The 26,569-nt window shown below is 42.4% G+C and overlaps 3 protein-coding genes and 1 non-coding gene across 7 annotated transcripts; 2 read left to right on the top strand and 2 right to left on the bottom strand.

Annotated features, from left to right (window-relative positions):
- Positions 1-5,121: 5,121 nt before the first annotated feature.
- LOC140773323 (agamous-like MADS-box protein AGL29) lies at positions 5,122-7,069 on the top strand. The gene has a single exon (XM_073115814.1). It carries the CDS (start codon positions 5,716-5,718, stop codon positions 6,397-6,399), a length of 684 nt encoding a protein of 227 aa, XP_072971915.1. The 5' UTR covers positions 5,122-5,715; the 3' UTR covers positions 6,400-7,069.
- Positions 7,070-7,431: 362 nt separating this feature from the next.
- Positions 7,432-7,505, bottom strand: TRNAE-UUC (transfer RNA glutamic acid (anticodon UUC)). The gene has a single exon. It is a non-coding gene; the product is annotated as a tRNA-Glu (tRNA).
- Positions 7,506-8,186: 681 nt separating this feature from the next.
- Positions 8,187-10,728, top strand: LOC140773322 (type IV inositol polyphosphate 5-phosphatase 11). 2 transcript variants are annotated; one of them, XM_073115813.1, is made up of 8 exons: positions 8,187-8,341; positions 8,551-8,710; positions 8,820-8,959; positions 9,081-9,157; positions 9,262-9,387; positions 9,558-9,748; positions 9,960-10,097; positions 10,208-10,728. In XM_073115813.1, exons 1-8 carry the CDS (start codon positions 8,310-8,312, stop codon positions 10,364-10,366), a joined length of 1,023 nt encoding a protein of 340 aa, XP_072971914.1. In that variant the 5' UTR covers positions 8,187-8,309; the 3' UTR covers positions 10,367-10,728. The 2 variants fall into 2 exon arrangements, with proteins under 2 accessions (XP_072971914.1, XP_072971913.1); XM_073115812.1 differs by having other exon boundaries at positions 8,206-8,710.
- A 399-nt stretch (positions 10,729-11,127) lies between these two features.
- Positions 11,128-16,276, bottom strand: LOC140773321 (BEL1-like homeodomain protein 4). Of its 3 annotated transcripts, none has more exons than XM_073115808.1 (5): positions 15,990-16,276; positions 14,654-15,873; positions 13,141-13,520; positions 12,405-12,465; positions 11,128-11,647 (listed from the first exon to the last, which is right to left on the bottom strand). In XM_073115808.1, exons 2-5 carry the CDS (start codon positions 15,737-15,739, stop codon positions 11,228-11,230), a joined length of 1,947 nt encoding a protein of 648 aa, XP_072971909.1. In that variant the 5' UTR covers positions 15,740-15,873; positions 15,990-16,276; the 3' UTR covers positions 11,128-11,227. The 3 variants fall into 3 exon arrangements, with proteins under 3 accessions (XP_072971909.1, XP_072971910.1, XP_072971911.1); XM_073115809.1 differs by having other exon boundaries at positions 14,654-15,861; XM_073115810.1 differs by having other exon boundaries at positions 14,654-15,853.
- Between the last annotated feature and the right edge of the window lie 10,293 nt (positions 16,277-26,569).

Below are 26,569 nucleotides of genomic sequence, written 5' to 3'. Positions count from 1 at the left end.
TTCTTCCCCAAGCAGAAGGACCTTTAGGAGGAGCTAAACCTGCTTACCACAGTCAGTATGCCTTGGGTTATTGCTTGCAGTTTCAACTCTTTCACAATCCCAAAGGAGAAGTGCTCTAGCAAAGTCAGACTTGAGCCAAAGGTTGCGACCTTTATAGAGTTCATCCGTCATGCTGGTTTCTATGATGTTGGGTTTGAAGGGTTTCCCTACACCTGGTGCAACAACCAAAGTGGTAGCCGGAGCATGTGGATCAGGCTAGATAGGGTTTCAACTAATGTAGATCGGATGTTTTCCTTACCCCTCAGCAAGGTTAAGCACCTGGACCAGTCGGCGTTTGACTACACCCCTCTCCTTTCATAGTGACCGATCCAAGTACAAGGAGGCCTTTCCGCTTTGAGCTTATGTGGCTTGATTATGACAAGTGCCAAAGGGTGGTCGATGAGGTTTGGGCTCAACGTGCCACTAGTAACTTGATGTAGGCTATGGTGCATAGACTAGCGCTCTTCGAAATAACCTATGCACTTGGAGCAAGACAAAGATTATTAGCATAAAGGCCAACTTGCAGGATGCTAGGGAGGAGATTCAACGACTAAAAGGCCTAAATGCCACTATGAGCTTGGACGATACTAGGATGCGGTAGCTCAAGTGTCTTTATAACCAAGACCACCCTTAGTCTCCAACTGAACCTGAATGATTCCAATGGTCCCGCTTGTGTTGGGTGCGGGATGGTGACCGGAACACAAAGTTCTTCCACCTCATGGAGACCCTAAGGCACAAACGCAGTTAGATCTCTAGGATGCCTGGGCCCGGGGACTAATGGGTGCAAGGTCATATATTATGAACCAAACGTTTATTTCCCAATCCAGATCGAATGTAGGAAAGTAGCCCACACAGTCAGACAAAAATAATCATCAAATATTCTATTGTAGACTGAAAATTATAAAACTAGTGGTGGTCGATCCATAACTTCATAATCTACGTTTTTTTTAATTTACGCCTCTCGCAGATTTTGACTGCAATTAGGACGAAAATACGTAAAAATGAGAGTGATGTTGGAAGTGACGGGTGATGGTGATGATGAGGTGAGGGGTGATAATGGCGATGGGTTGGATGGATTGTGGTGTTTAGGGGATAAGAAAGAGGTCGGAAAAGGAGTCGAGATCCCAAAGAGAAGGGAGGATCGACAGACAAGGAAGGTTAGAAGATCACCGATATCGAGATGGTGCACGACTAAGGCTTAAACGAAGAAGAAGGAAGATTAGGGTAGAGATGATGGAAATGGATAGAACTCAATATTCATTCATTATAATGTTTTTGGTTGCCATCCACACCTTACGAGGCTAATCAAACAAACCAAAAATAATAAATAATAACCTTAGAAATAATAAATTCTCGTTGATCGCGTTCAAACGGGATCAAGCACGTTCGAATACGGATTTCGCATTCTCTGCCGATGTGAACGTATGCAGGCATTTGCATGCTGGCGTTCGAATAAGGTCAGTGCGTTCGAACGCACAAATTATATTCTTTGTCGATATAAATGCCTGCAAGCGTTCTCAAGGGGATTTCGAACGCGACCCTCTCATGTTTGAGCGCGATATACAGAATCTTTATTTTTTAAAAGAAACGACTAAGACATAATAAGAGAAAACTCCCATAGGACGTGTTCATGCTCGAGACGACTCGGTGAGGTCCAAATCATATCATCATCACAAGGTAGCCAAAGCTTTCATGGAGGTCTACTGTGACCTATGGGGGCCAATTTCTGGCAGTGATGTGGACGGGCTAACTTGGCCAACCTTGGAGACCATCTCGTCAGAGAACAGTGAGGGGCTGATGATATAGATCATGACGGAGGAAATCAAGGCTGCAATGTGGAATCTCCCACTTGGGAAAGCACCGGGCCCTAATGGCTTCCAAACTGAGGTCTACCAAAATTTCTAGTCGACTGCGTGCCCCAGTATATGTGAGGTTGTGATGCATTTCTTCACCAACTCGTCCATACTAATACACTAGGGTCACACCTACATAACACATCCCTAAATTTGACCGTCCGACAAGAGTCAAGGACTATAGGCCGATTGCATTGTGCAATGTCCTCTATAGGATCATCTCCAAAGTGCTTGTGGGAAGATTGAAGGGCCTGCTACCGAAACTGGTCAATCTAGAGCAGGTTGCATTCATGACCGAGAGTTGTATTAGTGATAACACACTTGCAGCACAGCAAATTGCCCGCTCGCTGTCGATAGAGAAAGACCAGCCGTTACTCATGCTGGTCAAATTAGACATGGAGAAGGCCTTTGATAGGATTAGCTGAGATGTGGTGCTGAGCGTGCTTCGTCAGATAGGCTTTCTACTAGGCTAGTGCAGATGGATCTCAGTCAGCATAGCCTCCCCGACGTTTGCCAGTCTCATCAACGGAGTGGCCATAGAGTAAATCACACCCCATCGAGGACTGAGGCAAGGAAACCGTTTGTCTCCTTACCTTTTCATCCTTGTCTCTCAAATCCTCACTGGCATCCTTAACAATTGGGTTGCATGTGGGCTCCTCATCGACTACAATAGCGGTGAGGTCCACCTCACTCATTTGCTATATGCAGATGACCTCCTCAAAGTTCTCCAAGCCATAGATAGAAACATTGGATGTTTGAGGAGCTGCATGTCTCTCTACTCCAACACCACCAATCAACGTGTCAACATCAACAAATCAGAGATTTTTCTACCTAGCTGGCTTAGCTCGGGCATTAGGCGGTGGCTCAAGGAGGTCTTGGGTCTTGGGGTTGGCAAGTTCCCCTTCACCTACCTAGGGGTGCTGATCTCTAGTCGTTGCATCAAGGTTGCTGAGCATCATGGCATCCTGACAGGGTAGCGGCCAAGCTCGTTGGCTGGAAGAGGGGGTTCATCTTCATTGCGGGTCGCATCACGTTGACCAATGCTGCACTGCTCTCAATCCCCACATACTGGCTTGCATGCACGTGGCTGCCGAATGGCGTTCTCAACCAAATTGAGAAGTTGGCTAGAGCTTTTCTATAGGAGAGGGGCAATGGTAGAGGCCTTCATCTCCTCAGCTAGGATGTGGTTACTAGTGTTAAAGCCACTGGGGGTTTAGGAGTCAGGCAGCTTGAGCCGGCACACACAACACTGATGGAGAAGCGGGTCTTCAAAGTATTCAACAAGGTGGAGGTGCCTTGGGTTCGTATCCTTCGCGCTAAATACAGTGAACTTGATCCCTAGGAGGCTAAGTATTTGGCAAACTGTTCGTGGGGTATGGTACTCAATCTGTTAGATGGTGGCTACTCTGAAACTCGATTGACGCAAATGGACGGGGGGAGGTCGTAACACCGAAGCTATTCGAGAGCCATGGTGCTCGGCAATTCTCTAGTAGCCGAGAGTCATCCACCCCTCACTGCTTCAGGATGACCTCACGGTAGCGAACCTTACCAAGGACTAGTAGTGGGTCACCAAGACTACTAAAGGAGGGAGGTTTTGAGCTAGCATTCAAGGTGTCGGCTATCTCTTTGGGGAAGCCACCATTGTTGACTCTTGGAGCTGGTGGGTTTACCTAAAAGGAGAGCCACGAGCAAGCTCAATCTACTAGTTCCTCCTCCCTCCAACCGCTAACGTTTAGCCTGGCTAGGTCACCCTCTAGAGACTAAAGGTGGCACTGAGGGTACATTCCTTTGTATGAAAGTTGGCCTAGAATCGGCTCCCCTAAAGGCTTACCTGTGTAGCATTAGTATTGCATCAAAGGAGGGTTGCAGTCTCTGCAGCATACACAGGGAGATGGCGGACCACCTCTTCTTCTCTTATCACTACTACCACGAGGTCTAGGCCGCAGTGGAGGCTGGCTGCTAGCTATAGCTAAGGCTGGTGGAGGTCTCTATGGATTGGCTGGGAGCAACGTGTAGTGATAATACGAGCTTAGATGTGAAGATAAAAGAGATGATTGTCACCACGCCATAGGGATCTGGAAACAACACAACACGATGGCTTTCGAAGGGACTATCGAAGCCGCGAGCCTGGTGGTCCGTAGGGCTCTATGCCTAGCCGAGGAGTATGGGGTGGCCACAAATCACCTTACTGACCCTAGGCTGAGGGTACAAGTAAAGTGGAAGCCGTCAGCCCCCGGCTGGCTTAAGCTCGACACCGATGGGGCGGCCTCGTCAGGATGCTATCAGAGCGGGGCTAGCGTCATGGTCAGGTCGGTACGGGGAGTGCTAGTGGTTAGCCTAGGAGCCTACACCAAATGAGTCCGCTCTCGCTTCAGAAGCCTGTGGCATGAGGCTGGGGCTTCAATTGGTTAGGAGCAACACGGTGTAGACTTCTAATAATGGAGATAGACTCACAACTTCTGGTGCAAATCCTGCCCGTGGAGGATAAAGTCAGTGTTAAATGACTATTTTAGCCTCATTAAGGACTTTGTTAGCCATGTTTTTAGATAAGGCAATCGGGTGGCAGACTGGGCCACCACCCAAGGGCTGAAGGCAGCCCAACGAGGTGTCTTGGGGCCTGCTATGGTACCCCCCTGGAACCTTGTGGCCTACTCCTTTTCGACAATTCGGCTTCTACCTTGGCCGGAGTGTTCGTAAGCCAAGCTGAGCTCAGCTTCTCTCTCTCTCTCTCCAAAATAAAAAAACTAAAGCAGTTTATATTCCGGTGGCAATGTATGTGATAAGGGTAAACTCCTTTATAGATTGTCTGTGCCAATCATGCAAAAAGTCAAAACCAAAGGAAATTACAGAGTGATGCAACGTAACTTTGTTATGGTAGTAAAGTTATACTGCAAATATTCACCGTATTGAAATTTACCTTGCAGTAATTAGGATCATTCACCCGTTTTAAATGCCTAATATTGTTGATGTTACGTTTCAATAATGACACAAATCTGACAAATGACATGGAAAGAACGGTGAATTTGTACTCGTTAATATGCTTTTGGGTAATGAAAAGACAAAAGCACTAACTATTGTAAGACACAAAACACTTTTTCGAAGAGAAACAAACGAAACCTAATAGCTCTAAATTAATTGGAAGGTAATGTACCGAGTATATATAAGAATTTATTTGATCATTGTGAGGTGTGGAAGAAAATCAGTATGTAATTATTTATAGAGCAACAGGATCTCTTGTGGGAAAATAATTAATGAATCATGTACAAGTCATTTGCGGGATATAATTAAAATCAAGCTCCAATATAAGATGCTAATATATGGATGGCAATGTAGCAGAGAGTGAAACATAAGGAAGCTATTTTATTGTCTCCCTAACTCTCCTCTTTTCCCTCCAACTCTTGAACCATTACAGTTAGGAATGTGATTCAACACCTACCAAAAGTGAAAGTTCTCCTCATAACTCAAATTGAAATACCAACTCAGCATCCTAAAACCTCTCCTTAATCGTCTCTCTTGAAAACCACTATAAAAACCCCTTGTCCATAATTCCAAGATTACAACACCTACCAAGAATGAAAAGTTTCCTCATATATATATATATATATATATATATATATATATATATATATATATATATATATATTATTCAACACCCAAATTAACATCCCAACTCAGCATCCTAAAACCTCTCCTTAATTAATCGTCACGTCTCAAGCTCCTGAAAACCTCTATAAAAATACTCCTCCTCCTCATCCTTCCTAGATCGACCTCTCTCCATTCTAATCCCTCTGATCCATCGTGTCTGTATTGTGATAAGCAATTAATGGTACTGCGGAGGAAGCCAAGCATGGGGCGGCAGAAGATCGAGATAAAGAGGATCCAGAACGAGGAGGCGCGTCAGGTGTGCTTCTCCAAGCGCCGAACCGGCCTCTTCAAAAAGGCCAGCGAGCTATCCATCCTCTGCGGCGCTGACATTGGCGTAGTCGTTTTCTCCCCTGCCGGAAAGGCCTTCTCCTTCGGACACCCCTCGGTCGACTCCATCGTCGACCGCTTCCTTTCTTCTGAATTCTCCAACGACCACCGCAACCAGGGAGACGTGCGGCGAGGGGCGGGCACGGTGCGCGAGCTGAACCGACAGTACATGGAACTTCACGGGATGCTGGAGATGGAGAAGAAGAAGCGCGACGCGATCGAGGAGGGCATGAAGAGGGAGCGAGCGGGGAAGGCGTTCTGGTGGGATGCCAACGTGGAAGGGCTCGGGTTCGAGGAGTTGGAGGACTACCAGAGGGCTCTGTTGAACCTGCGGAACACCGTAGCCAAGAGGGCCGACCAGCTATTGCACGAGGCCTTGGCCAGGAATAAGCACTACTACACTACTACTATTACAACCATGGCGAGAGAAGCTCAGTTACCTGTTAAGAACGAGGAAGTGGTGCTCAATAACCCTTCTGTCTCTCTTAGATCTGGATTCGGATATGCCCACGGTCTATATCATGCCTCGTCTTAATTAATAATGACTTTCTCATCAATTGTCGTCCTAATTCTTTGAATATTTTATCTATATATATATATATATATATATATATATATGATTCTCTGATCGGTATTACTCAGTAAGGAAAACTCTTATCTGATCATCCGCCTTCTGTTTAAAGACTTAAGATCCTAGCTACCATAAAAGTATTTCTTCTTAATCTTGATTTCAGTATGAAGATTATGTTTGAGGTCATGCAACTATAGATTTTGACGATCAAATTTGTAAGAGTTTTCAATTCTTGAAGAAGGTAGTAACCACTCACTACAATTTGATGAAATCATGTCAAAACGTAATACGCATGGTTAATACATACCTTGGATCGATCTCTGATGAACCCTTGTGGTAATATATAGCGACAAGGCCAAGCAAAAATTGTGATATTGGCACGGCTCAATCAAATCTGATTATTGCATCGGAGATGCATGCGCATGCTGCTGCTGCTGCTGCTGCTTTGATTGAGCCATTCCAACATCACATTCGCACCTAGCTAGATAGACTCATATGATCTGCGTAATTTTCTGCACAAAGACTGAGTATTATATACATATGTGAACTAATAGATGCGGTAAAGAAGGGGGAATAAGGAGTAATGTGCATGTGGAAGGTGTAAGTGGTTGTGGTAGAGAGGAATAGCTCTGAGAGGACAGCGTTGAAGAAAGAAGAGAGGATATAGGATGGTTGAGACGTCAATATCTGCCTGCCTCATAGAGGGATATACCCATATGTGTCCATATGGACATGTAGAAGAAGAGTAATTAATCTGTTGCTGTGGCAGGTCTTCTACGCAGTGGAGTGGTTGATGGTCATTGATACGCCTAATATGACTTGGGTGCCTTAACCTGAGATCTTGATTAAGCTTCTTTTTAAAACTACCAAATACTCATCTACAAACCCATATCTGATTGGATTTAGATTCGTTTCTCACAAATGACGAAATAGTGGATTGCTTTGGTACGAGATATGTAAAAGAAAAGTGTTAACAAAGCAAAAAAAATAAAAGAATTCCATTGCCGGGATTTGAACCCGGGTCGCCTGGGTGAAAGCCAGGTATCCTAACCGGACTAGACGACAATGGAAGGGTACTAACGATAAGGATATTATCTTATTTGTCTCTATATCTATCACGAAATTAAGACAGGCAATTAAATGTGCACTAGTTCCGGATCACAAGTGTCATCAATAGAGTGGTTTTCTTACGTGTAACATAAGTTGTTACTTTCCATGCATTGACAAAATCCAAAATCGATCATATGGTCGGTAAGTATCCATCAAATTTTCTTCATGGTTACCTCAAAACAATGACAAGCTATTGTGCAATTCATTATACACCATGAGCCCATCCCTATCAACGAAGTGTAATCAATCCCTCGTGTGGTTTGTTCACCGGCATGAATCCAAGCCTCGCCTTGGCCTCTAATTTCGTGACTCGTGAGCAAATTAATAAATAGCATGGAATAGGAGACCAGTATATATAAGCATCTGACTTTTACAAAGAAATTAAGGCAGGCTTTGATGTGGCCATCTCCAACTTTGATTTGTTCTTATTTGAAGTCAACAACCTTCACCTAAATTTGGTGAGGATGAGAGGAAAGAAGGAGATGTGCACCGCCAGAAAAAAGAAGAAAAAAACTATGATTTGTCTAGTTAAGCACACGTACGAGTCAAAGGACTGTTCCACTTTCCGTGTTTATATAAGTTTTTGGTGCTCCATAATCCGCATCATACAAATTAAGAGTTCGATTTTGCCTTTTCCTAATATGAGAGTGCTGTTACGGTGCGGAGGCAAAACTAATTTTAATATAATTTATTTAGTTGTATATGAAGAGAAGGATAATTAATGGTGTTGGCATGTGTTATATGGAAGAAGGGAGCAAGGAGTCATGGGTAATTGTACGAGTCTTGCGCGTAGTAGGTAGGTATATCTTCCTCCTCTCCAAAAGGAACATTTTGTTTGTTTTTTGTTTTGTTTTTATGCTCTTCTTCATCATACCGAGCATAACTAAGCCGGCCCAATAAACAGTAGTGCTGTCTCTCTCTCTCTCTCTCTCTCTCTCTCTCTCTCTATATATATATATATATGTGTTTGTGTGTGTGTGTGTGTGTGTGTGTGTATGCATACAGGAAAAGAGTGGAGGAGGTAGATGGGCAGAGGTTGGATGGAGTTGGAGATAATCAGCAACTTCGTGAAGGAATCAATCGAGTCGGGTTAGAAAAGGTTTGCGGGTTCTGGAACAGTTCCGCTGTGTGTGTGTGCGTCGTGACATGGAATATGAATGGAAAGGTAGGCAGGATCTGATGATGATCACGATAATAATGTAGGCAAAAATTTAAGAGTCTTCTCTTAATATTTTTCATAGTTGAAACTGAGATAGTCGAATCCGTGTACCAAGGCCTCGTCGCAGGATTTGGTGCAGCTAATTGGCAGGGATCGAAGGTTTCATCTACTGGCGGTGGGATTGCAGGAAGTCCCGAGAGTACACAACGACAACGTTGCGACTCTGTTGCAGGAAGCTTTGGTCGACACACACAGGTTCAATAATAAATTAATCCTTGGGCATGGGCTTCGTCTTCTATCATTGGACAATTCCATGAAAACTATACACACTGAGGAATTATGAAGGTTTACTTATGAATTTGAATTTTTATTCTAGTCTCCTGGGAGAATCCACCATGCAATCTCTTCAGCTTTATGTCTTCGGCCCCAAAAACATGGAGCTTGAAGCAAAAGGTGAGATGCATGACACCATGATCGACCCCCAGTTTAGTTAGTTTGTTTCCTTAATTGGGAGAAAGCCGTTCTCTGCCTCATTGCACCTACTTGATAGCTTGCAGAGATGAGAATAGATAAGCATGCTGTTGGGGGATGCGGGGGATTAATAGGCAGGAAGAAGGGAGCTGTGGGAATTTATTTGGTCATGAATGGAATACGCGTGGTCTTCATAACCTGCCATCTTTCAGGTGAGTTGTTGTCACATATATCTTTAAATGACATCCAGGAAAGACAATTAGCATGGCCTAGCCCGTACATGTCTGGCCTATTTGGCTTTGTGATCAGTACACATTAGACAGGAAACAAACAGGGTAGATTGTTTAAATTACATGAGATTATCTGGCGTTGATTTATGCAGCGCATGCACATAATGTGGAGGAGAGGAACTCACAGTGCAGGCACATATCTCACGCAATGTTCTCAAAGGCGATGGGATATCCATATGAAACGCCCTCTCATTTGACGGTGTGGCTTGGAGATCTCAATTACAGAATACATGGTATAGGCACCCTGCCTGCGAGAAGCCTCATACACAAAAACCTTCACAACGTAAGCAAGCTAGCAACATTAATTCCCTCTAGATTTGATATTGTTTACTGTACATGTGTTGCATTGCATGAAGAGGATATCTATCCACAAGAGGCCCAAGTAGCGCCTACTAACTAATTCTCTCTGATGCTTCTACTTTGAAAAAAAGAAAAAGAAAAAGAAGAGGAATGTGTAATGTGTAATGAATTGATATTGTCTCTGACCACTGTAGATGCTAATAAGTAAAGATCAACTGCTACAAGAGGCAGAAAGAGGAGAAGTATTCAATGGCTATTGCGAGGGGACTTTGTCATTCAAGCCTACATACAAGTATAATGTTGGGAGCAGCAATTATGACACAAGCTACAAGGTAGAAATTTATATATATATATATATATATATATATATATAGTACGATAGTATGCAAATTAAGATTATTTCGCCGCGGAATGATGGATTTCTTTTATATGTGTTTGGCAGATCAGAGTACCCTCATGGACTGACAGAGTGTTATTCAAGATCGATGCAACCTCTGGACTCGATGCGGTGCTGCACTCGTATGAATCAGTTGATCAAATTCACAGCTCTGATCACAAGCCCGTTAAAGCTCACCTTTGTTTGAAATTGAATAATATGTGAAATGTATCGCAAATAGGTACACAAAGACACTTATAGGTAGTAACAATTAATATATTTATCCATGTCCGCTGTAAATTTATCTGATCATAGACAATTGTTCAAATATCTCTACATTATGCAACAAAAGGTAATATGTTTCGTCGATAGTAGTTGGAGGGAGGTGAGTCTCGAGCATTTATTTAGATTGGGCTTGGTTCTAAGCCCGATCCCTTTCTATTCAAGACCGGCCCGCTTATGTTCTGTTATGCCTCATAATGTACTGGTTTTGGCCCAAGTATTGTCTGGCATGGTCAACCATATAGACCCCGAGAGGAAGTCGACTGGTCTGGTCTCGCAGGCAGACTTTAAAAGTAAGATGAGAGAGAGAGAGAGAGAGAGAGAGAGAGAGAGAGAGAGAGAGAGAGAGAGAGAGAGAGAGAGAGAGAGAGAGAGAGAGAGGCTATTTGTATATGGTGTGCCATTAATTGTCTCACAATTATATCCATCTGTCATTTTCTTCCGTCGATCAACTACCTTTTCTAGCATTGATGACTCGAGAAAATGAAATCAGATTAAAGAGGGAATCGAATAGCCTACAATGTCATACTTCGGTTAAATTTCATACCAAATTTTCATCCAAGATAACATTATTACGTATGTTCTCTCCAATTTACAGGTAGAAAAGAATAGACAGGATCCTGGAAAACAATCTATATGTATTTATATATATATATATATTCCCCATAATGTATAACAAACGGAAGGAATATTAATTAAGCTGATTAAGATAAGAAGATCTATCTCTGTTATTAATCTTCTCTTGTTTTCCTTTAACTCTTTGCTTTCATGGAGCTTATAATTTTCCATAACATTCTAACACGGTTAGCCACCAAAGTCCCTAACCGAGAATCGACTGTTCTCCGCCGGCGCATTCCCTCCGGCGTGCCGTAACCCGAGAGTCAGCGACACGTCCCCGGCTGCACTGAACCGCATCCGAGCGGCCGCCGCCGCAGTCCCATAACGGTACATTTCATCGGTGGCTGCCGCGTGCGCCTCGGCATCCAGGAGCTCCGGGGAGTCGATGCCGATTAGGGCGGCATCATCACCTCCGCAGTGAGCTATGGAAGTTGGGGCGGGGGATGTTTGGTCTTTGGATTGTGAATTAGGGTTTTGTTGTGGTGAGTGTGCTTTTTGGTGGTTAGCATCGCTGCTCTCTGCCTGCTCGTTGGCTTCTTGTTGGTACATGTCTTCCACCATGGGCTTCCATAGCCGGACTCTTGCATTAATGAACCAATTGGATACCTGAAATGGATATATAACTCATTAGTAGGTACGTGCATGAAGTGTGGCAGCACCATCATCATCATCATCATCGTCACCATCATCATGCCATCTAAGCTTGGATAGATGTAAGTAATTATGCGTCAGATAGTAAAAGAGCCGTCCTTAGATGCAATGAAGAGAGAGAGAGAGAGAGAGAGAGAGAGAGAGAGAGAGAGAGAGAGAGCATGATAACAGTTGAGGGAATTGAATACTGGGTGGGTATAGTTCTGGCTTGGGGTGGAGAGTAGTATAGGGGTGAATAGATCATCTAATCGTGTTATAGAGAGAACAATATATGATAGATTGCTGACTCTGGAAAAAAAAAACACAAAATGGACTTGCTCGTTGGCAGGAGAATAATGAGGCGATGGAGTTAATTACTCTGGTTACTCCACAATGACACATACAAAACAAAATGCCAAACCCTAAGAATAATAAATAACTAATTACCGCAGTTTGAATGGGGGTAAATGAAGAACAAAGATAAGTAATTTCCTGCGCAGAAGTAATCTGCATGTGCAAGCACCTCAGCACTACATTTACTGTTCCATAGGGTGCTTTCACTGTGCATTCAATTCTGGGCAGAAGTAGGATAGGAGGAGAGGTGTGAATAAAAAGAACACAAAGAGACGACCAATTGAGGATATCAAGGAGAATTATTTTCTCCCGGTAGAAACTATTGGTGGTGTCCAAAAAGCTGATAACACTTTTATTATTGAGAGAGAAGAGGACAGACCTGATTTCTGGATAGACCTGTCTGTCTCGCCAATAGATGCTTATCTGCATCACTTGGATACCTGAGAACAAAAAATAAAAAAGAAAAGGATTATAATACCAATAATATTAATTAACAATAATAATAAAATGACGCTCAGGAAACGAAATAAAGCCTGAAAAAATATCTACAGTATCTATCTCAATTCATAAATCATGTAGAGCCAGAAAAGGCTTCAAGATCATTTTCATTAAAATTCGAATGACAAACTGCATCAATTAAAAGACGCAATATTATGGCTATGGCAATCGTAGCATGGAATCCATATAAAAGGATAGAACAGGAGAGAAGCTTTTGGCAGCTTTTCTTGGTGTAAAGATAATACCTTAAGGACAATGTGGTGCAGAATATTTAGATAAAAGTAAACACAGATTGCAAAAAGTGCTAATCATTTTACTTCTAATCAACACTAATGCAAGTAAGAAACAGTGTGTTATGCTTTTTCTTTTTTTGGTTAAACTGTGTTTTATGCTTTCAAACTAAGAAGGGGGTGGGGGGAGGGAGAGTACTGTTATAATGCGCGCTGTTCAAAAGAAAAGAATAGAAAATAGAAAAACTTCAGTAACGACATCAATCATCAGAGCAATAATAGCTAGCCGATCACAATATCTGACAAGAAGATAGAAGGAATTAAATGCTGATGAGCTACTCAGTTATGATATCTAAGATTGGGGAAAAATATATAGACGTGACGTACGGGTGAAGGAAGTGCTCGAACAGCCAAGCTCTCAAAATACTGACGGAACGCTCAGGCAAGCCGCGCTGCGGCCTCCAAGCTTCTTGCTCCATCATGCCCATCTGGTGGAATGCTCTCTGCTGTCGTAAGCTCTGGTCGAGCAACCTAAGCCTCGGCGTCTCCCCCTTGGTGAGCCCCGAGGCGCCATCCTTGTCGCCCAGGAGCTCGCACGTCTGCTTCAATTGCGCTGCGATGGCATCCTTGAGGCAGCGGAAGTGCCGCGACATCGCCTTCTGGGCCAGGGCTGTGTACGGCATCGCCGCTCCGAAGCCCATCACCGAGTCGAACGAGTTCACCACCATCTGCATCTGTTCACAGTAGCGACTGTATCTTTTATCCACCTGCATGTGCAGATCAAAAGTAGCCGACCTTAGAAAAGATGATGAAAATATACCGTCGTAACAAAAACTTGAAACTATGCTGTGTGTGTAGGTGCTGCGATAATGGTAGCGACGATAGAACAAAATAAGACCCCACTAACGATATATTCTCTATTGTCTGGGGATGGGTCGCGGTGAAAGGAATTATCTTGATGCAACTGGAGGCATAAAAGTGGAAAACTCTCTCTCTCTCTCTCTCTCTCTCTCTCTCTCTCTCTCTCTCTCTCTCTCTTAACCATATGATTATTTCTTACTGTAGAAACCCAGCAACAGTTGCCAAGTAGTTCCCATTATAGTAGCTAAAGGGGGCACTGAGGAGGTGGGGGAGAATTAGATGATCCCAAGGTTAGACTGGAAAAGCAGTTAGCTCTTAGGTGCATGCATGAATGAGATGAGGGAGGTGGCGAGCCCTTCAAGGGATCCAGAGAGGGAAGTTGCAAGAAACGGCGGGCTATCACACGAGTAGAATCCATGTGTGTGTTGTAAAATATTATGCTATAGACGTACCTATTCCCTTTGTGGGTTGTGAAAATAATAAAGAAACGAGAATGAGGCAAGAAAGGGATAGGTAGCAGGTCAACTCACATAGGAATCAACAGGGTTGTTGTTACTTGCTATAGTGAGCAAAACAATCTCTTGGGAATAGCAACATCCATGTAACAACCCTTTGCTGCGTGCTATTGGCCAAGGCCCAAGGGAAGGAAGAGGACTAGACTGGAACTTTCCGATAGCTATTTCGCCGAATCAAACGGGGCCATGGTTATCTCATTGTGCCACCCACTAAGTGTAATTTAACCCACGAAATCCAAAGGACAACAAACACTAGCAAAGATTTTTTAATTAAAAATTACGAGATGCTCGAACCTAATTACCACCTCGGTGTGCAGATAAACACAGCTTGTAACTCAGCTGCCCACCGATTCTTTTCTCCCTAAATTGCAACAAGTATCTCATAGGTTTGCCGGAATTCTCACCTAGCTAATCTCGTAACTGGAAAAGGTTGAGCTAGAAGAGGGAGCAGCTTGCTAGCAGAGAAAATTAGTTTCTGGTATAAAACTGTGCTTATATATATAGTGAGTGAGAGAGATGAAGACCTCGTCAAACATGGAGACTAGCTTGGTTTTCTTCCTTTGGTGCTCAAACCTATCAGCAGGAGACAAAGGAGGGAGGTCCTTAGCAGATGGAGACGCTGCAGTAGCCGAGGTTGAAGCACCTCCTCCGCCGGCGGTACTAGGATTAGGGTTTGACGAGGCACCGCGATGCCGGCCAAAGCGGCTGTTCCTCATTTGATCCCTTCCAATGCTGCAGAACTCCTCAAGAAGCTCCTGGGCCGCCCTTGCGTATTTGGAATTGCGAAGGGTATTCATAACCCCCATGGAACCGTAGTGGCCTATGTGCATCTGCTGACCTTGACCTACTTGACCATGACCCTGTTGCAAGTGTAAAGCAGTCGGCTGATGATGCTGCTGCTGCTGGTTGTTAAAAAAGAGCACCCCGTCTCTCACCCTCAAGTCCTCCGCCTTGGCCATTTCAAGCTGCTGAAGGGACGAGGATAGTGATAGCGATAGGCCTTGGCCTTCGCCTACACCTCCGGTACTGAAAGAAGTGGTAGCATCTCCAAAGCCTTGGAACGCTTGGTGATGTTGGAGAGAGGGAGGAGGGGAAGCGGACCTCGCATGTTGCTGTTGGTGCTGTTGTGGATTCATCAGGAAGAGATGCATCGCCGACGCCGAGTCGGAGTTCAGACCTGGCATGGCTTGCTGCTTGGACGAGGTTTCACCTAAATTGCTCAAATTAGAGCTACCCAGTACCACCCCTTGTCGGCTGCTGGTGTACCAATCTCCCGCTAAGCCGGTCATCGGCGTTGGCCTCGGGGCCAAGCGGTAGCTGGTAGACATCTGGTTGGCGAGCAGCTCGGAGGCGGAGGGAGGCGGAGTCGGGAAATTGAACATCTCGGACAACATGTTGCTTGGCACCGCGGGGGTGGAGTTATAGATGGCGGTGTCTTCTATGTCACTTTCTATTGGGACGAGGGGGTGACCGTCCGGGTCGAAACCTTGCACCCTTAGCTTGTCCCTCCGGCTTTGCTGGGCTATGTGCTGCTGCTGCAGCTCATGGCTGTTAGATCGGTCAAACCCATCGGAGTAGCTGTAGATTCCCCTCTCGAAGCCTTGGGACATAGAACTCGGCGAATTAGGCCCAGCTTCGCGTCTTGATACGGTTTTCTTCGGGTCGAGAGAGCGGAGTAGTTAACCGCCTCGTTATTTCCATGGCGACATCACTCTATCTTCTTCCTGTGGTACTATTAGTAGTACTTAGAAATAAACCAGTAGCGCTTTAGAGAATTGGATGAAAGCATAAAGAAGATTGAAGGGAAGAGAGCAAATTGTTATCTCTTCCTCCGCTAACGAGTCATGGAAGGTGTGTTACCTGTCACGTGTTGGGTCGAGATGGGGGGTAGACTCTACACCCGGAAGATAACGTTGCACTTCCGCCGGCTAAATCAAGAACCTCTCTCTCTCTCTCTCTCTCTCTCTCTCTCTCTCTCTCTCTCTCTCTCTCTCTCTCTCTCTCTCTCTCTTATTCCTTCTCGACTCCCTTTCGTCTACAATCGCCTTCCGGAAGGAAAGAGGGAAAGAGGAAGGGAGAAAAGCAATTATAAATATAGACAAGGGAGGAGATATCGGACAGGAAAGAGAGAGAGAGAGAGAAGAAAAGGTCGCTGTCGTGTTCTGCTCCTTCTCCTTTGTTTAATTTCGTAAGATACAATATGCAATTAAAGGAGAAGGGGGGCAAGGAGTTATAGAGATAAATAAATAAATAAATAAATAAAAGGGGAGGAGCTAGAGAGAGATCTCTTCTTTAATTTTCTACTAATTGACTCCGATTCCAAATGGTTTAAACATAACTGGCCCCCTTCTTTTTCATATTTACTCTAAATAAGAGTTAAGGGCCCAAACCTCCACTCCTTTTATTAAATCTAATAAGGTTGGTGGCTCCTCTTTCTTTATTAGTGAAAACAAGGCCACCATTTTTCTCCGTAAAACTGCCAAATCATCCTGCCCTGCTTCCGTAGTTACATAATTAATGATCGGACGTCTCATGCTGTGGCATCGGGAGAGCGGTTGGATTTACACTTATTATCCAAATCTTGCTGGACTCGGATTCTCGAGATTCATGCCACGGATAACAGATCATGTCATAGAGTACGGTGGCAAATCGTTAGCGGCTGGGGTTTTATTGGACTCCTCCAGTAGTGACTGGAGCGGATCTCCACTTGCAATATTCTAAGAGCAAACTCGATGCCACTCCTTTCTCCTTCTTCAATTGATTGGCTTCCATGTTGACTTGGTGGAGACTCCTTTAGTTAACGCCCAACTGGGTAAGAAGAGCAAGAGATCGAGGGCATTCCTGTCATTGAGTCACATTCCTTTGTGATTTGAAGGCTAAAGAGGAAAGATAAAGTTGGGTGAGTCCCAAATCACCACTAGCTAGTCACTAGAATAATTAAAAGGGTTATCGTGTTGGGTCCTCGAGATGATTTGCTCATGGTAACCAAGGCTGGCCATCTGATGAGCATCTGATGGTTTGATGCAAGTGGTCCCGTTTTATGATAGTGGCCATCCTCGATCTTGTCGGCTAATCCTTCGGGGGAGGGGGCGGGGCCGAAGATCCAGTTGCGTCCTGATCAATTATTGAGCTCTGTTATCATTTAGATTTCACAATGGCTCGATCTTGGATCTCTAATTAACTTGATCATGTTATATAATCTCTGTGGCCCCTCCAATTTTCTTAAAAGCATGGTGTCAAACTGATCCTCGCTCCATGCATGATTGAGGAATCCATCACATCCGTAAACTGTAATTCTACAATAACACCACTAACAAGTGCAATTAATACAGCTCAGTAACTTATCTTCGTCTAGCTACCTCCGATCGAATTAGGGCTACAAGTTTTGTATATATATATATATATATATATATATATATGAAAATGAGAGAGGCCAGGCCGGGTGGGTTTGTCACTTCCTTTATGCGAATTATAATATGAGAACTAACCTTGAACGAGGAGCAGAGATAAGTTTGAACTGTTTGTGTGTGGTGAAAGATGTCAAGTAACGGATTGATAGATGACAGCCAACCTTTTGAGGTGATGTCACATGGACCTCAGCCAAATCTGTAGCTAACGCCTTATCGCATCTAATCAGTCATCTACTAATACTTGTAAGTACGTCCATCCATCCATCAAAATCAGGCGATCGATCGAGGCAACCAATTACACCCAGGCTCAGCTAGTTAGCTAGCTATGAACCGGACCTCTCCGGCTCTCTCCCCTACCCACCTGCTATACCCATGCATTAAAAATCCCATCTCCTTGTACGTACGCCCTCTCAATCTCCATGACTACAATCCATTCCCACGCTCTTACTTGTCTTTTTTTTTTATTTCTACGTGACTGACTTCACTGGTTCTCAGTTCGGACTTGGGAGCTTATTGTTGTGAACAAGTGCGACAAGCCCATAAATTTCTACTGAAACTTTGTTTGCGTTACCAAATGTCTATTAAATAATAATAGTCCATGGTGATCACGATAAGTGACATAATATGCTTTCGTATGCTTACCAGAACGGCAACATTAGTTTTATGTTTGTTTAAATGGTTGGGTAAAGAAGCATTATCACTACCCAAATATGTAAGTGTTTTAGCCGTGTATTTTATAACAAGGGGGAAATTTAAAAGGGCCTTAGAAATTAAACAAGTTGCTCCGCTCCGCCGGTGGGGCCCCAAATCAACCATCAGCTTCAACTATCCAAACAACAATTGAAATGACTTGTTTTGTTTGCGTAAACACATCATCGTTATTAATCAAATTAGTTGGGCACTCTCTCTCTCTTCCTCCCCCCCCCCCTTTGTATGTATAAGACACTCTATTCTGGTCTGACGTCGTTGATGCTTGATAATTCAATAAAATGAAGCATATTTGGGCAAATTATAAATTGGCAAGTTGTGCAAATTTTGAAGTTACCGCGGAAGAGATGATTTACCGACTCCCTTAATTATTGGTTAGTAAGCTGACTTCAACAGGCATGCATCTAAATATCTTGTAAAGCGTGATAATAGGAGGAATTTTCTAACCCTCCATGTATGACGATTGTTGCGCCACGTGTATTCCGGATAGCGACCAAGTTCCAACTGAGCCCTCCATACATTTCCTTTTTTTTTTCTTTAATTTTACATAATTTTCCGAGGTTTGTAACTCCATCTTAGTTTAGCGGCGTCAGGAGGATGAGGAGTAGCTGATGGGTGGTGTGGGACCCCAGATGGAGAGAGAGAGAGAGAGAGAGAGAGAGAGAGAGATGCCTCGGTGGTCCGGTGGAGAAAGCTAGCTAGCTACAAGGGGGAAAGAGACACGGTTTGGTGTGGGACCCATTGTTTGAAGGAGCGAGATGCCGTTTGCCGCCTCCTTACGGAAATGGCGGCCCCCGCCGTCTCCCACCTTTCCTAAGCCATTTGCCTCCCTGCCGTGGACGGTGGACCACCTCCATACTGTTTACCATTAGCGTTCATCTTTTTTATTAATTGATCACTGTTAGTATTTGGGAGGTGCTTGCATGTAGTACAATGTCCTAGCTAGGTGAATATTTCACAATGGGATCCAAGTAATTAAATTATTCAAAGCCGGAATCATTTAAAGTACCGCTAGATCTTGCTTTTGGTCACGAGCAGCTGTAATATGTTTTAAGTGTAACTTGCTGAGTAATAGTACGTTGCATCACTTAGATCGAGGACTATTGGATTTTGCGTGCAGTTAACGAAGACGCAGTTATCTTATCGGGATCGATATTTGTGATTAAGAAAAAGTAATATAAATATATATATATATATATATAGAGAGAGAGAGAGAGAGAGAGAGAGAGGTATGAGCAATTTAGGAAGAAAGGGGAGTTGAGAAATGAAGTAATAAGGGGAGGCTAGTCTGAGATTGATGGAAGCAGCAGCTGCGCGTCAGAACCTGGGTGCATGACGGGGTCGCAAAGGCATTTCGGTAGATTAAACGTGCAAGCGAAAAAATATAAATATAAATATTTATTTATTTATCTATTTTTATATTTCGACCGCCTTTGTTAGGATAGGTAGGGTCTCCCAAACAGTTCCAAGTGGGCTCACATCCTCTGGATGCGTCCAATGGCCCATATCTCCTTAGCCTTGTACACTGCAGCAGAACATGTAAATTGCCTTTGCTTCTAATCACGCCCATCAAATTACTATAGCTCCATACTAAACCAAATGCTGCAAAGGTCTCTCTATCTATCTCCACATTCATATGCCTCTCTTTTTTTTTTTTTTTACTATAATTTTCTTTAATAAAAATAAAAAGTAGGTGTCCGGTTACTTTAGCTATATTTGATATAGAATGCGACAGTTCACGAACTAGAGTCCAGATTGAGACATGTCATCTTTCTAACCATTTTTCATGAATATGTCCGCCATGCATTTTGTTGGTCTACTTTGTAAATTCCTTCAAAGATAGAGAGTAAAAAAATAATAGAGAGAGAGAGAGAGAGAGAGGAAGCATCAGTTGTTGGTAGAGTTGGCATTGAGGCCCATGGGATTTGAGCGCAGTAGTTATTTGAAGCGGTCGTCGGGTGAGCCGTCATGATCGTACCCCACAAACACCCCCACTCAATTAAGTGTCGATGCAACACCGCTTTTCAACAGCAACCTAACAACTTGGCGGGCCCCAAAAAATAAGTGAAATCTATGGATAGTATAATTAATAATAGAAAGAGAGATTAATAATAATAATTAAAAATAATGAAGGAGGAGGAAGGGAGTTGCAAACGGGAAAATGCATGTACAGACACTCACTAATTGATTTGATCTGAATCCAAATTTATAGCTAATTGATTGCTAGGTTTGAGCAAAAAAAAGAGTGAGATTGGAAGACGATGCATGTCCGTATTTATTCCTCGTCGGAGGAGCCTTTGAGATAGATAGGTGAGGGGGTGTTCGCCACTGGTACTGACGAGGGTTGTTTAATTTCTGATGATCAGATTCCCGGCCCAACTACTATTTAATTTGTTCGTTACGGCTAATCTTCCGGATACTGCCACATATGATGCTATTCTTCTTCTTTGTTGGCTGCCTATTATTATTATTATTAGTACTCCGACTTAAAACCAAGAGTGGAAGGATGGATAACATCGATCTTTCACCCTCGGACTTATAATAATATGACGAAGAGGAAAATTTAAGAGTGAATCTGGTAATCTCACCCTTGCGTTGCACCAGACTGCAAAAGTAGGGAGCGAGCGGAGAGAGAAAGAGAGGTAGATAGGGTGGGTTTTTGTCTCCTACTTAAATTTTTTACGGAGATAAAATCATAGCTGTGTAATTTATCTGATGTAAACCTTCCGATTCAAACAGCAGCCGTGGCAGGATGATCCTTGGTGACTAGCAGTATATTCCATAATAATCGGGCTACCACAAGAGTCCAAAAGGTCCACGGTTCGTTTATCAAAAAAAATCAGGAATATGTCTCTCAAACGACCAATACAGTACTACTTACCTTCACAATTGTTGCCAAACAACAAAAATATTTACATATATATATATATATATAAATACCACCGAGTTGGCCAATCAAATAAGACTAGAATAATTATATAGTAAATAGTACAGTGTTTGTTTGGGGTTTAGAATATATATATCTATATATATATAGTTATAGTTATAATTTGGTGTAGGGGAGAAGGGGAATTGGAAGGTTTGACATTGGGAGTAGCATAAGGTCACATCGTGTTCAGACAGCGATTTGCTGCTGAAACAATATTGTCAGCCGACCGTACCCTTTGAGTAATTTCCTCGTCATATTCGTTTTCATCTTTCATTTTGTGTTAGCTAGTCAGCCCCTCAGAACTCGCCAGCCTTTTATTAATTTAGCAGGACTGCCTCTTTCCTCTCCATCTTTCCTAGCTACTGTCCATTTCTCCTTTGGGCCTTCAACCTGCAAAGGTACAATTCTCCATTCCTCAATGCATATTTACTCACTTTGACTCCGTTTAAAAGCTATTTAGTCAATATATATACTAAAAACATCATTAAAATACTCTAGCCTAACTCCAAGGATATTGTCCTACCCTGCTCACAATATTTACCTAACCAAACTAAAATCTATGCATCAATGACCAACTTAACTCAAGCTCAATGGATAAGATAGTAACTCTGAAAATGAGTTTTCGAACCGATGTGGCTGATCAGAATAATAGAACAAATAAAAATTATAAAAGATTTTTCTAATACGATTCGATCAATATTAGCTTCACTCACGGCATTGGGTTTATTGGGTTGAGCCTATTTATCTAATTGAGTTTATTAAAAAGTAATAAAAAATAATTTTGCTGGGAGCGTTCAATTACAAGAACCGCGTTCAAACGGAGATGTGAACATCTGCACACGTTCGTAAAAACAGAGAATGAAAATTATGCGTTCGAACGAAATCGGGTCGTTTGAATACGGTCGTTCGGACACTTACATACGTTCGCATCGATAAAGAACTAAAATTTCGTGTTCGAATGCGCCAATCGAGATTTGAATGCACTACGACGAAGGTGTGGGTTTTGTTAAGGTTTGTTAGAATTGTTTAACTCAGTTGATAAATCCTCAGGGTGAGCATCTATAAATATATAGAGAAAACTTTGATTTGAGTTTATCTTAAATAATTGAATTAGTTTTGGCTTTTGTCTCTAGCCATTGACGCCCCCTCTCACCTCCTTTCTTCCACCGTTTAAGTCTTTGGTCGACATCCTCCAGTTTCTAACCTCCTTCTTCTACAATAACTTTTTTTTTCCTTCACACCAAGAACTAAACTAGCATCTATCTAGCCATTGGAGAGCTATCAAACTAAGATTTAATTGATCTTCAGCCATTGTTTAGTCGATATCTTGAGATTTAACCGTCCAAATCCTGTGATTTTGGATTTGTTGGAGAGCTCTCTTGAAGAACATCAACATATCTAAAATTCAGAAAGATTCATTAGTTAGATTGTTTGCAAATCTCTTCGGTAGTTACATATTTCATCAAGTTTAGAACCGTTGCGAATCAGATCAAGCTGGTTCATAACATTCTCACCTTAATTTTAGGCACATGAATGTTGATCTCCCTTAGAAGTTTGAGGTTGCAAGTAGAAGATTAGCCACATTGTGTCCTAAAAGAGAGAGAAAAAGAGAAAAAAAAAGAAAGATGAGGGCATCTTTTATATTTTAAAATATAATAGTCTATAGGGACAAAATATTCTCATATGTCTAAATAGTATTACTATTAACTTAACTCAAATTTGTAGTACATATTTGATAAAATATAATATTAGATTAAAATATAGAAAATATAGATTACAAATCTAAAATAGATGAAAATATAGGATGTTAAATATAAATTTCTTTCATTGAGATAGAATATTGTGTCGAGAGATTAGTGCCATTAGGCACATCCTTATTGGATATATATACACACACACAAATGTAGGATATTTTAAAATTAAGCTTTGATCAGGTCAGAATAGGAGCATCCAGTTATTTGCCTGCAACTTTAGAATAAGTCACAATCCATCGTATCTGCTTAATTTACTTGTTTGCGTGTGAATAAATTAATTAGTCTTCTTTTCAGACCAATTGCTCTTTTATCCATCACCAAGTGTTAGTTATATATATATATATATACACACACACATTTCGTATGTCTTCTTTTTCTAACGCTGGTTGGTGACTATCTATCTTGCCAAACATATTTGTTGTATGATTAAACTAATTAAGCTTCCTGATCTCCCATTGACGGTGGAGAAAGTTGAGACGGATCTCTCATGATTTGTTTAATATTATATATATGGCGATGTTAAGGTCCTCAATCACATAGCCTGCGTTACGTGTAAGATTCATTGTTGATAAAACCATGCACCGCAATCTTAAAAGAGTAGCACGATCAAATTAGCAATTCTCCTTGACAATATAATTTAGGCTAATTAATTAATTGATTGAGGTCTCACGGATTTAACTGTGCAAGTGGGATGGAGCTAGCACACCTTTTCCATGACAGTACAACATACATACATATATATAAATTAATATGAAGTGGAAGTTTCACATCGGGAGTTGCAGTTCTTCCATCTCATCTCCGAAGATAGATTTATAGATAGATAAAATAAAAAAAATGGAATGAGTAAGCAGTGGAGTGTAGCACTTTATTTATTAAAGGGCACTTTTAATTTGGCCCCCACCATTGCCTGCTTTGCTTTCTTGCTTTATTTTCATGTGTCGGGTCTACGGCTGCACTTGGATGAAAACACTCTTAACAAACAAAAGGAAGAAAGTCATATATATATATATATATATATATAGCTAGCTAGAGCTACGGTGTTGCCACATACACCATGCCTAATCATTGGGCCTCACTCCCTTCTTTCTATATTTAATTTTTTGAAAAATAAAAATAAAAATTTCTATCTAATGTTGGGGTTAATTAGTCTCTCATCGGCAGTGGCATGCACGAAGCACGATCCAACATCTTCTCTAGTTAGTCACTTTCTACTCAGAGCTAGTACCTATAAAAATCACAAGCAACATTCTCCTGATAGATGGGGCCGACCACTAGCTAAGGCCTAAGGGTAACTCGGTTGCTGTGCTTCGTCTCTTCTTTTTTGCATAGTCCAATCCATGATATAAAAGGGAAACAAAAGGAATATCTAGGAGGAGAAAGCGATGGAGAGGGCGAGAAAGAATAGATTGACAAAGGGACGGAGCGACCCTAATATACATATGTAATTTAGTTTATGATAGATAGATGAGTCCTAAGCCCTAAGCCCTAAGCCCTAAGCCATGGCCTGCCTTTGATAGAATGAGCAGGTGGACGATGGAGACGTAGAGAGAGGAAGAGGGGGGCGGGGCGGTTAAATTATTAAAGTTGACAGCACTTTGGGATATGAATGCGAGGACAACATCGACAGGTCGCAGCCCATCGCCGACAGGGATGGTCGAGGCCACGTGGCCAAGGTGGTCCCATTCTGGGGCCACGTGGTCCATGGATCAGCTGTGGCGAATCGCGTGCACACGTGGCTCGAGCTGAGTGGCACCAGGCTGGTGGGTGGGTGGGCATGTGGGCCCCTTATATTGGCGATTAATGAGTGCATGAGCTATGAAGACCGACCCTTTTTTTTTGATGATCCATCCTTGTGTCTTCAGGTCAGTGGCACTGTGGACAACTTGCATTTTTCTCATCACCTCTCTCTCTCTCTCTCTCTCTCTCTCTCTGCTTCGTCCTCCTCGATGGGCCCCTCCCCTCTCTCTTCAATCCTTCCCCACTTGTTGTAATTACCAGCCCTACCACTACCACTACCAGTAAAATCAGTCGTAATACTGATCACCTCAGAATGCAGCTTTCAAAGGACAAGCCCTGAATTTGGTGCTCAACAAAAGTCGTGCGGGATAGCAACCAATTGTCCACTTCTTCATTGTCTTCTACTCTACTCCTACTCCTACTTCTACTCTTACTCCTCATAAATATCAGGAGGATATGTTTTGAGTTGCCATGCGATAGTATCTACATAAGAATAAGAATTACCATGCCACCGAGGTAATAAGAAAGTTAATTTGATCAAATTGGTTGCATCTTATCTGTACTTCCTTCCTCTTTAGTGCACTAAAGATTAATTAGTGGATTCTCAAGTACGTACGTTCGTACGTACGTGCCATGACGATGATAGGTAGCAAGTATTTACTGAGACAACTTATCATTTAGAAAATATTCCATGCGGTCATCTAAACAAGCATGACTAGCTGCCACTTTTATCGGTTGATCATGACGTTACATGTGACTACTTTTTGTTAACAACTCGTAATATATAATTGTTTGATTGAAGATAAGTAAGTGTGCTTCAGTTAAGGCCCAAGGACCTGAGAGCTGAAATAATAAAGCTGGCCTGTTGGACTTGTGCAGTTGCCTATATCCATAATACGGCCCATCTGCCTAATTTTTAATCCCAGCCCCACGATTACTATATATGCATATATGGGCTGGTGGGCAAAGGTCCGTCTTGTCCCAAAGATGCTCTTCTCACAAGCCTTGACTTTCAAGTCTTGGGCCCCATATATATATATATATATTGTTCAACGATTGAATTCGGCTTTAGGCCGGGGTCTTTGGTTCAGGCCACAAAGATTTGAGTTCCAATATGATGAAAACAGAGTCAGTCAGCGCTGGAAATGACATGGAAACATTGCTTACATACGTATCACAGAATTTGGTGTAGAAGAAGACACAAGGTGAGGTGAGGTGAGGTGAGGCGAGGTTAGCAGCCTACTTCTTTATTCTTATTTAGCCTAGCTCTGTTCTTCATGACTTGGATTAATCAACCTGCTTGTCTGAACATGTGACTTGCCGCCGACTCGCACAGCAACTCAAGCTATTTCCTGTAAACAACTTCGACGTGTTTTTTGTTTCCTTAGGAAAGAAGTGCAAGTATGCTATCGATGCAGCGAAGACTTAGATCTCAACATAATTTTAGTACATTTCGTGGCGAACTCTTCTAACTCCGCAATCTTTATCTCTCCTCAGTTTCAAAGTAAAGTCAGAAATAACACCGAAGAAATGATCTAAAGTTAGACCTCAAGTTATAGCACCTCCATAAATGTCAAAACTGCCCTAGAAAACTAAGTAGATCTGATCTTTGTTTTTTTTAATGGTCAGAACCAAAAGTTAAATTTTGTTTCTTCCCAAATTTCTTCTACACTTGTGACAATAGAAAAAAAGATATACTCTTTTATAAATAAATATCTTATTTTTATCATATTACTAATCACATGAAACTTTACAAATTAAATCTGGAACAAATGCCCAAAGGGTTCATAATATTCGCTGATCCTTCCATGGAGGTGGCGTTCCCACGACGTTGTAAAACAAAAGAAAAAGTAGAGAAGCAAACTCCGATATTATTCTGGATGGCTCACGTCCAAACTGGCT

This window comes from Typha angustifolia, chromosome 13 (genome assembly GCF_048772165.1).
Source record: "Typha angustifolia cultivar Huaian chromosome 13, ASM4877216v1, whole genome shotgun sequence".
Lineage (NCBI taxonomy): Eukaryota > Viridiplantae > Streptophyta > Magnoliopsida > Poales > Typhaceae > Typha > Typha angustifolia.
This window is presented reverse-complemented; position numbering and strand designations above follow the sequence as displayed.

Coding starts and splice junctions, on each gene's coding strand:
- LOC140773321 (XM_073115808.1), bottom strand. CDS start 15,739: ATGTCCCAAGGCTTCGAGAGGGGAATCTACAGCTACTCCGATGGGTTT. Junction 12,466..13,140: donor TTCGAGCACTTCCTTCACCC/GTACGTCACGTC, acceptor TTTTGTTCTCAG/GTATCCAAGTGATGCAGATA. Junction 11,648..12,404: donor CAGGTCTATCCAGAAATCAG/GTCTGTCCTCTT, acceptor TATCCATTTCAG/GTATCCAATTGGTTCATTAA.
- LOC140773322 (XM_073115812.1), top strand. CDS start 8,507: ATGTGTTTGTGTGTGTGTGTGTGTGTGTGTGTGTATGCATACAGGAAA. Junction 9,158..9,261: donor CATGGAGCTTGAAGCAAAAG/GTGAGATGCATG, acceptor GATAGCTTGCAG/AGATGAGAATAGATAAGCAT. Junction 10,098..10,207: donor ATTATGACACAAGCTACAAG/GTAGAAATTTAT, acceptor TGTGTTTGGCAG/ATCAGAGTACCCTCATGGAC.
- LOC140773323 (XM_073115814.1), top strand. CDS start 5,716: ATGGTACTGCGGAGGAAGCCAAGCATGGGGCGGCAGAAGATCGAGATA.